General features: G+C 31.5%; 1 protein-coding gene across 3 annotated transcripts; it reads left to right on the top strand.

Annotated features, from left to right (window-relative positions):
* The first annotated feature begins 7857 nt into the window (after positions 1 to 7857).
* MRL7 (polyadenylate-binding protein 2-binding protein) lies at positions 7858 to 11304 on the top strand. Of its 3 annotated transcripts, none has more exons than XR_840954.1 (6): positions 7858 to 8771; positions 9531 to 9615; positions 9995 to 10106; positions 10198 to 10316; positions 10401 to 10512; positions 11078 to 11304. XR_840954.1 is itself a non-coding variant. In XM_011016462.1 (5 exons), the coding sequence occupies exons 1-4, from the start codon at positions 8005 to 8007 to the stop codon at positions 10293 to 10295; spliced, it is 1062 nt and encodes a 353-aa protein (XP_011014764.1). In that variant the 5' UTR covers positions 7858 to 8004; the 3' UTR covers positions 10296 to 10316; positions 10401 to 11058. The 3 variants fall into 3 exon arrangements, 1 of the variants encoding a protein (XP_011014764.1); XR_840955.1 differs by lacking the exon at positions 11078 to 11304 and adding an exon at positions 10734 to 11058; XM_011016462.1 differs by lacking the exon at positions 11078 to 11304 and having other exon boundaries at positions 10401 to 11058.
* The last annotated feature ends 25 nt before the right edge of the window (positions 11305 to 11329 follow it).

Below are 11329 nucleotides of genomic sequence, written 5' to 3'. Positions count from 1 at the left end.
GCTTTTCAATGAATGCATGCAATGTTTCCTCAAGATTTCTTTTAAGAGGTGGAGCATAAGGAGGTGCATATCCATGAGAATTTTGGAAATTATGGTGTGCTTGAAATGGTGGTTGTGAAGTTTGTGCATTGTTGTTCTCACTCTTCCAACTAAAATTTAGGTGATTTCTTCAACTAGGGTTGTATGTTTGTGAGTATGGGTTGTGGTTGGCCCTTTGGAAACTGTTTAAAGCATGGGCTTGTTCACGGAGACATTCCTTAAAAAAAAGGCAAGGCTGGACAATCGTTGGTTGAGTGTTCATTTGTTTCACATATTTGACACGCAATGTTTTCAACAGATTTTAATTGACCACTCTTTTTCAATTCTAGTGCCTCGACTTTTCTAGCTAAAGATGCAAACTTGGCTTGAAGTTCATGATCATCCCTAAGGTTGTACATACCTCCACTAGATGTATGAGGTTGAGTTTTACTCAGTGCCTCATAAGTACCCGCGGTGTCCCAATTTTGAGCATTTCAACTAACAAGTCTAAGTACTCCATTGCTTCATCAGGATCTTTATCTTTAAAAGTTCCATTGCACATCAATTCAACCATTTGCCTATCTCTAGGTGTTAACCCTTCATAAAAATATGAAACCAATCTCCATGTTTCAAAACCATGATAAGGGCAAGTACTAAGCAAGTCTCGATACCTATCCCAACATTGGTAAAATGTTTCTCTTGGTTTTTGAGTGAAAGTAGTGATTTGTCTTTCGAAAGAGTTTGTTCTATGAGATGGGAAAAACTTTTTTAAAAATTGTTGTTACATTTCATCCCAAGCACGAATGGATCCTAGTCTCAAATTTTATAGCCATGTTTTAGCTTTATCTTTTAATGAAAAAGGAAAAAGATTTAATCTAATGGTGTTCATGCTATAATTTAAATTATTATATGTGTTGCAGACCTCCTCGAATTCCCTTAAATGCAAGTATGGATTTTCCAATTCTAAGCCATGAAAAGAAGGTAAAAGTTGAATAATACCTGGTTTAAAATTAAAATGAGATGCATCAGGAGGAAAAACTATGCATGATGGTGCACTTGTTCTTGTGGGATTCATGTGGTCTTTAAGTGTTCTAGCACGGTTATTCTCATTATTTTCATTATGAAGTGATTGATTATCTTCTTCAGCCATATTTTCTGAAAATGATGAGGATACCCTACGAAGTCTACCACTTGATGTACGTGACCACACTCTCAAGCACGTGTAGAAATAGAATAAAAGGAAAAAGAAAACAAAAGAAGAAGAAACAAGAGAAAAGAAACAAAGTTATATACAAGAAAAGTGAGAAGATAAAATAAAATAAATATTATAATTTATACAAAACTTACCTCCCCGGCAACGGCGCCAAAAACTTGACACGACTAAAAGATTGATGTCTTCTCCCAAGTGCAGGAGCATCGAAGTAATAAATAACCCGGCAAGACCGGGGTCGAACCATAGAGAGGTTAATTGTACAAATTATAAACGACAATAGTAAACAACAACAATAGTAACAAAACAACAATAATAGTAATAGTAGCAATAATAATGAATAATAGTAATAATAACAACAACAATAATAATAATAATAGTACTAATAATAATAGTAGCAATAATAATAATAATAATAATAATAATAATAGTACGAATAATAATAATAGTAGTAGTAGTAGTAGTAGTAGTAGTAGTAATACTAATAATAATAATAATATTAATAATAAAGAAAGAGAAGGAGAAGAAGAAGAAGAAAATGAGAACTTTGAGATGGAATATTAATGTAAGAATTAAACAATGATAATAACAAATATCAAGGTTAGAGGATCCACTAATGGTATGTCAAACAAGTATAGTATAAACTTTTATTATTCAATTGGAAACTACACACAAAGGAGATTCCAATCAGATTATAAATTGTTAACATGATTACATTAGTCATCTTATTCGATTAATGCTAATACTTGTGAATTTCGTCAAGCATTCATGATTATAACTTATGTTAACAACAAATCAAGTTCCTTTCATAGCTCATGTGTCGGTTATACCATACAGTATGGGCTATGAAAGTGCCAAGCATTTGTTGTACTAAGTGTTATACAACATAAATCAAGATTAGTCATTTAACAAGCAAAGTATTAAAGAGTGAACAAGATAACAAATATAAAACATGTTAGTATCAAACATTAAAGTTCATATTAAGTTTACACTATACTTATTCTTACACCATTAGTGTAACCTTTTCACCTTGACATAATAAACATAGCTAGACATAATGAAAGAAAGAAAAATAAATAAACAAAATAAGAACATAAATAAGATAAAAGTTAACTAAGTAAATGAAAGGAAATGAAAGACATAAACTTGATATTAATGAAAGCAAAGCATAAACATTACAAAAAATACAAAGAGAGAAAGCAAGAGCATGATCTTGATCTGGAAACCAAGATGCCTAAATGCATGGCAAATGCCTCCTTTTATAGGCCAAAATTGGGAACTATTGATTTGATGACTAATTGATGAGTGGGTGGCCAACTCTTGACTTGGTGACAATCCTTATCTTCTCTTGTCTGCCTAAAACGTCATTGATAATGTCAAAATTGGAGCCACTTGAATGAAAGTTGTAGCCAATTGTCTCAGGTTTCTTGTGTAAAAACTTCAGCTCATTTCAACTTCTAGAACTCTAGATATGGCCAAAATACTGAACAGTGCTTGAGTTGGAGGACAGATTCGGGCTTCTTTGTTGTTGCTACAATTTAGACTTGAAAATGACTTTTTTAGATCTTGGGCTCCATATGAAAGTTGTAGGCCTATGTCTTACCTTTTCATCCATATAAAGTAGACCTAAATCTGAGATCTATAGCTCCAGATATGACCCAATTACCGAACAGTGTTCCAGTTTGAATTGCACCGACATCTCTTTTCTAGGTTTGGTCATCTCTTTGCCTTTGCAATTTAAGTTCTTAAAGTCATCAATCAATCCTTTCATTTATGTGATAGGCCTATATTTAAAATGAACATTTACCACAAATTAAAGGTATCTTATATTATTAGATATATTATTATAAAACATGCTTTTGTCAAGGAGTTATTGATATTTCAAGTGCAAAATGATGATATAAAACCATGATAAAAATGCACTTTTAAGTACTAATCACCTTGGTATGATAAAAATATCAATTTACTTGCTTCAAAAGATTTGCCAGCTCATTTGAGTACCCAGGATAAAGGAAAGTTTTTGAATGAAGTAAAAAGCTTTTATTGGGATGACCCGTACTTATTCAAATATTATCTTGATCAAATATTTCAAAGATGCATTCCTAACAATGAGATAAGTAGTGTCATGAAACTTTGTCATTTTGAAGCACGTGAGGATCATTTCTTGTAAAAAAAAAGGACTGTAGAAATTTTACAAATTGGATTTTACTAGCCTACCATGTTTAAGAAGTCACATGCATTCCACAAAACCTATGAAAAATTTCAAAAGGTGGGATTTATTTCAAAACACAAAGAGTCTTTAGATAATCTTCTATTGACTCTTATGTCTTATCATAGTTGAGATAAGCATCGTGCAATTTATGACTTATGAACCTATTTTCATAAAGAACATGCTTGGCATAGTCTTGGAAATCTGACTAAAAAAGACCATGTTTGCTAGTTTTTAAGAAAACTGGATGGGAAGTCTATCCCCGACCCATAGAGGGCGTTTAAGCCATTTTTAGATGTAAAACCAAGGGAAGATGTGAGCTACAATCACAACCACCTATACATACACATGTTTTTTTAAAATAAATAAATAAAAAGAGAGAGTATGTGTGAGAGAGACTCTAATTAGCCTACAAATAGGTGGTATGATTGCCTTTTTAATTTCTCATCTATAAAATCCTCTCTTTCTTCTTTTTATTTCTACTCAACCCATACATTCAACAAATATAGAAATGTGTAGAAATGGCAAGTTCCTCGAGTCATCACATAAAAAATATTTGTGTTTTCGGTAGATCTGGTCCTAGGAAAAAAAATGATAATCTCTGCTGCTACTGCTGAATAATTGATTGACCAACTACAATCTTTCATTCCTGTAATTAATCCCTCCACGAGTCGCATAAATTGGTCATCCAGGGAAAGCTGTAAAAAGTTTAGATTGGATTTGATTCTTCATTTGTGAATCTTTGTGTCTTTTATTTTTATTATTGTATTTTGTTATTTCTTATATTTATTTAAGTGTGTTTCAGGTTTGTCAGTATTCGTTATTTCAAGTGATGTCTTCTATACTATATCTTTCTATGTTGGGACATTGAGGACAATATCTCATTTTGGTTGGGGGGATAAGGTGGTAGTTGACCAAAAAAATAATTAACTAACTGTGTTTTTTATTTCATAAAGCATGTGTAAAATTGTTGTTACTAGGATGGTAGAGTAAATGAGCTTTTTTTTGTTGAAGTAACTCTTAAGACGTATCTTAGTAATCATTCTTAACAAGGTCTATCATAATACTTCTTAAAATATTCAGGTTTACAAACTCTCATATTGTTATTGTTTAATTATGCTCATATACTCATTTAACATGTATTCTTATACCTTAATTTCCACACACACTTTAACATATGATTGTGGGTTGCACATTGGACTATTACATTATTTATATTCTTTTGTTAAAGATAACAACTAAGGGAAAGGGATAGTATATAATTTGAAAAAAAAAAGCAAAAAAAATGATGATAATAAAAATGTAGATAAGTTTGGTTTCATAGCCTTCCTAACCTAAGCAATTAAACCCGAAAGGTAAAACATAGACCTGCAACTTTTATATAGAGCCCAAGATTTAATAAGTTCATTTCCAAGTCCAAATTGTAGCAACAATAAAAAAAGTCTGAATCTGTCTTGCAGCCTAAATACTGTTTAGTGTTTAGCCTATATATGGAGTTCTAGAAGTCCAAATGACCTTTATTTTATTTTTTTTCATGAAAAGTTGAGACAATTTCCTATAACTTTCAAAGTAGTTCCAATTCGGGTATTATCAATGATGTTTTAAGCAGACAAAAGAAGATAAAGATTGTCGTCAAGTCAATAGTTGCCCACCCACTCATCAATTAGTCATCAAATCAATAGTTCCCAATTTTGACCTATAAAAGGAGGCATTTGCTATGCATTTAGGCATCTTGGTCTCCAGATCAAGATCATGCTCTTACTTTTTCTCTTTGTAGTTTTTTGTAATGTTTAGGTTTTGTTTTCATTAATATCAAGTTTATGCCTTTCATCTAATTTTCTTTACTTAGTTGACTTTTATCTTATTTATGTTCTTATTTTGTTTATTTATTTTTCTTTCTTTCATTATGTTTAGTTAAGTTTATTATGTCAATGTGAAAAGGTTATACTAATGGTTTAAGAATACGTATAGTGTAAACTTAACATGGACTTTAATGTTTGATGCTAACATGTTTTATATTTGTTATCTTATTCACTTTTTAATACTTTGCTTGTTAAATGACTATTCTAGATTTATGTTGTATAACACTTGGTACAACAAATGCTTGGCACTTTCATAGCTTATATTGTATGGTATAACCGACACCTAAGCTATGAAAGGAACTTGATTTGTCGTTAACATAAGTTATAATCATGAATGCCTGACGAAATTTACAAGTATTAGCATTAATCGAATAAGATAACTAATGTAATTATGTTAATAATTTGTAATCTGATTGGAACTTTCTTTGTATGTGGTTTTCAATTGAATAATAAAAGTTTATACTATACTTGTTTGACATATCATTAGTTGATTCTCTAACCTTGACATTTATGGTAATTTTTATCTCAAAGTTCTTTATTATTATTATTATTATTATTGGTATATTATTGTTATCTATAATTTATACAATTAACCTCCCTATGGTTCGACCCCGATCTTGCTTAGTTATTTATTACTTCGACACCCATGTACTTGGAAGAAAATATCAATCTTTTGGTCGTGTGAGTTACAAACTAACAAGCCGAAGCTAATAATCATCTAACACGAGTCTAATATCTAAAACAATCCTAAAACATTTATTTATTTTCATGTTAATAATAAAATGATCAATTTCACTTTACTTTTTATAAAAAATTTTTTTGAAATAGTAACATATTAAATTAACTCGAAACAATTCAAATTAACCTGCAAAAATCTTGATCCAGATAATAGGCTTAAATGCATCCAATAACAATTTTTTTTTTAATTTAGTTATATGATAATAATATAAAAATCAATTTAAAGATAAAATTAAAAAAAATCAACAAAAATTCAATGTTGAGGCTAAAATTAGAGGAAAAAAGAAAAAAATTTATGTTAGACTAGGAATATATTTATTAAATTTTAGAATATATTATACACATAACAATTGGGAAAAGTTTTGATTTTCAAAATAATATGAACATAAGTTTTTTATAATTTCTTGAAACTATTAAATGATGATAATTAAATTAATTAAAAGATACCTTAATCAATTTTTTACTTATTATTTCATGCGATGAATAGATTGATTACTATATTTTAAAAATATTTTTTTAAATAATAGTATTTTAAAATTTGAATATATTTTTAATTATTAATATGATTGTACATTTATCTAAGGGTGTGTCTTTTTTTATAAGAAATAAAAATAAATATTGATAGTAATATATTCACATTTTCTCTTAAATATCATATTTATTTTGATGAAAATGTCCCTTGAAACACTAAAATATTTTTTAAAAAAGAAAACAACTTAAAACGATATAACAAAATTAAAAAAACCTTATAAGGAAATTAAAAAAAAAAACAAAGAGAAAAAAAAACTCATTGTGCTGACACCTCGAAAAAACAAAGCCCAAACAAGGGACCTGTTAATCCTGGCTTGGATGCTTGGACAATTATTCTTTTTATTTATCAGGGGGCGAACAATCTATTATTTGTCATTTTTAAAAAAACATATTATAGTCATGTGCTCCCCAAATCTCAACCACTACACAAAGGTGGCTAAAAAAATTGAAGGAAACTTGTTTGAGCAACTGTTTTATTTATTTTTCAAGCTATTTTTACCTAAATTTTCAAACAGTGACAAAAGCCTATGAATTTCTCTCTTATGATCATTTTCAACGGATTTTCTTTCTCTTTTCTATAACTCTACATCTAGAATATGCAGAAACTGAACTTTTAGACTAAAAATTAAAATTTAAAAATATATAAATTATAGAGATAAAAAAAAAATATGTGGGCTAAAATGAACATTTCCAAAAATCTTAAATTGACCATGTTTTTTCCTATTGGTTGACTCCCTCATCTTTTATTTTTTATTTTATCCATCATTAACAAATTTACTATCAAATTAGGCATATAAAGCTATAATTGAAAAATAATGTTTGATGACAAAAAAAAATTGGCTAATGTTTTACTTAGTCATTTTAATATATTTTGTAATTTATTAAGATTTCGTAATTAAATTTTTAATTTTAATGACTAAGTTTTAAATATTGTTTTTTTAAGAAAATAAATATTTTATTAAAATTCAATGAAGTATTAATCTAGCGGTTAAAGTAATATTATATACTTATAAAAAATAAAAATAAAAATTTAATTTTTTTAAAAAATATTTATTGAGAGACATAACTATAAACTCCAAACTAGACTAATTTTATTTTTTAAAAGAATATAAGAATATTCGGGTAAGGAAAAAAATAAAATAAAGAAAGGAAGGTGATTTTAAATATTCTACCCGTCTTCGTTTATTCTCTTGGGTTTCGAAAGAGCTGTCTAACGTTCGAAGCCCACTCCTGCCTTCTCGACTTTTTAGCCCAAAATGTTTTTTTTTTAAAAAAAAACCGACCTTTCCAGAAAACGAAAAAACAAAATCCATAGCAAAATGGAGTCATAAAACTTCATCGTGTGGTGTCTGGGCGGAAGGAAACGAGGGGTTTTAGGTTTCTGATCACTGTCTCCGACATTATCCTTCCCATTCAATCTCTTCTGTAGGAGAAAAATGTCTCTCCTTCAAACAATGGCCGTGCCGAAGCCCGTTTCGCATCTTCGTTCAATAAACGATGAACCTAATTTTGCCCGCTTTCCGGCTATTTCTCATCAAAATGCTTTACACTATGAGCACAACTCAAGACGTTTTCCTTGCTTTTCTGTTTCAAAGAAATCTGAACCTGAATCCAGTTCTAACCCCAAAATGAATAATAGAGGAAGAACTCGCCGACCGAAAAACGAAGATGGTGGAAAGGAAGGCGGGGAAATTTTCCCAACCACAATTCCAAGGAAGCCGAAACGTGGCCGAAGGAGTGAAGCAGTTGCGGTTGAGGACTTCGTGCGTGATTCGCTGGAACGAACATTTGCATCAATTAGGCAGCAGAACCCGAATGTTTCAGAGGAAATAATGAAGGATAAAGTTAATGAAAGTATAGATTCTGAAACGAGTGATGATGATGATGATGATGATGAAGACGATGAGGAGGAGGAGGAAGGTGGTGGTGAGGATGGTAAAGGGAAAGGAAAGAAAAAGAAGATGGTGGTTGAGGAGGAAAGTCGAGATTGGCCACTGGATGCCGATGTGGGTTGGGGTGTTAGGGCGTCTGAATATTTTGAGAAGCATCCAATAAAGAATGTTGTAGGAGAAGATGGGTTTGAGATTGACTGGGAAGGAGAGATGGAGGATAACTGGGTGAATGAGATTAACTGCCTAGACTGGGAGAGATTTGCCTTCCATCCAAGTCCACTGATTGTTCTTGTATTTGAGAGATACAGCAGGTATGTTTGCTATTTTTTTCTTCATACCAGCAGATTTTGCAACCATACTTTAAAGAGTTTTTCTGCACACGCTTGGCAATATGTTTAGAGACAAAAGAGCAAGATTTCGTGTTTTCTATGCATCTTGTAGATATTCCTTTAAAATATCAAATCAGTTCATTATTTTGATGGTGCGTGTGAATGTTTTACTGGTAGAGTATTGTTTGCAAGTAATCATCTTGAACTGCAGTTGCTAATTAATGGCATAAGAATTAAATAAGCATGTCAATGTAGTTACGGATTTCTCAAGAAAGAATTGCTTGAGAGTTGAGATGTGCGTAGGCTGCTTCTTTTTTATATTTTTGATGTACTATGCTTTCGTTATGTACAAGAGGATTGATCTAGCAATTGGAAACAGGCGTAAAGTAGCTTCTATGAAAATCAGAGTAGTTCAAACTTCAACGGTGAATTTTGGATATTCATATTTCTGGCGTTTTCTTTAGTAGGCCTGTAAGCATTTTTCATGTATCATCTTAACCACTTAAGCATTCTTTACGAGGCCTGTACTGCTAGCAAGTTTGAATCCTAACCACATAATATAATTTACTGGGAAAACCAAGAATAAGATGTTCATGTTTGATATGTGAAATTGCTTTCCTTCTTTAATTGTTAATATTTTGAATTGCTTTGGTCTTTTGTGCACTTTGAAAATTGTATATGTGGATTGAGTATTGTTACATGCACTAAAAAAAGCATGCATAATCTCCTTTTTATCCACAGGGCAACTGATAATTGGAAGACTTTGAAAGAGCTTGAAAAGGCAGCCAAGGTGTATAGGGGTGCCAAGGATCGATTGCCTCCTCGGGTAAAATGAGCACCATGTTGTTTCCATTTGAACTGCATCAAATTTCCTAATGTTTTGACTTTGCTCTTTGTTACAATTAAACTTCTACGGACAAGTTTCAAATGTAAATTCACTGCACCTCTGGTTTACAAGAAAACTGTATGTTTTCTGTTTTTTCTATTTCTCCAAACTAAATTTAAACTTGTGAGAATATAAAGTTGTTTTTTAGGTTCATTTGATGGATCGCAATGTTACTTATGGACTGTTTAGGGTGACACCGTTCAATTCAATTCAGTTTGTAGTCTGTTTCTTGTCCCTAGAAGTTGATTCCTTGGATTTTATCAAATTTTGTTTCGTTTGGATTGCTAATTTTGTTGACCTTGAAATTCTCTGGTATCAGACAGTGAAGATAGACATCAATATTGAGAGAGATTTGGCATATGCTCTTAAAGTTAAAGAAGGCCCTCAGATTTTGTTTTTACGTGGAAACAGGATCTTGTATAGGGAGAAAGGTAAGGCATATTGCTTTCATAACAGAATTACAAGTAGACATATTCAAGCTCCTATCCTTCCATGTTCTTATGAAAATAATGGTCTTTGCAGAGTTTCGAACTGCAGATGAGTTGATCCAGATTATCGCACATTTCTACTACAATGCTAAGAAACCTTCATGTGTCAACAATGCAAATTTATGCCCTTAAAGTTTGGCTATAATTCTCAAGGTACTCAAGTATGTGAATATCTAATTCTAGCACATCCATTTTGTATCACCTACCTCTGCTCAATACTATACCTTCCACATGCAGATAAAACATGAAGAAGGAAGCAGTAGAATGACTCACCTTGTATGTTTCTTGCCAGTCACTGTCACTTTTGCTTCGGAATCCCAGCAACCTGACCTGACTATGGTTTAATCATGCTGGACCCTAACATCAGTGTCCTTGATATGCTGTATTTGATGATTGGATGAGGGAATTGTGATTGAATCATGGATAAACTATAAAATTGTAAGGGAAAGTAAATGTATTTGTCATCAACTCACATTCTTATAATGGCTAATCAGGTATTAAACAATTATTGTTAATAGAACACATTACATATTTTGAATTTTATTTAAATGATTCTTCTTGTCAAAGCAGAAATTCTTCTGGTTTCTCACCAGAAAAGGCTAGATATATTCCAAATGTGGCAGATTTGTCAAAGAATTAGAGACAACTGAACCATACATGTGGGAATAAGTCAAATTGACTAGTTTGATATTCAAGAATCTGAAGCCATACTGTAATGCTGTTGTGATAAGCTTTGTATGTATGGATTGGGTTTACGTGGACGAGTATTTTTGGAGTATTAATTAATTCTAACTCTGCTTCTAGTTCTTCATCTATTTTTGAGTACTTCTTCCGAGTATTGATGTAATCTGAGCTTTCTTTTCAACCGAAAAAAGATGGCATGCTTTTTTGTTGACAACTTTGCTTGTTCTAAGACACAGGGTCATCACCTGTCATGCATGATTTTCAGTTTGGTGCCGCGTTCTCCTGTCCTATATGATGCCTACTGTTTGTCCGGACCAGTTGCATGACTCTAGTTTTCTCAAGTCTTATGGCATCTTGTGACTGAAAAATCCAGGAATGATCAGCTAATGTATCCGAGAGAATCTGTTAACATTTATGTCCCGCGCAAGATATAGAAGGCATGAATATTGAATAGTCATTGACAACTGTTGTAATGCCCCCCC

Source organism: Populus euphratica, unplaced genomic scaffold (assembly GCF_000495115.2).
Source record: "Populus euphratica unplaced genomic scaffold, PopEup_1.0 scaffold1962.1, whole genome shotgun sequence".
Classification (NCBI taxonomy): Eukaryota; Viridiplantae; Streptophyta; class Magnoliopsida; order Malpighiales; family Salicaceae; genus Populus; species Populus euphratica.
This window is presented reverse-complemented; position numbering and strand designations above follow the sequence as displayed.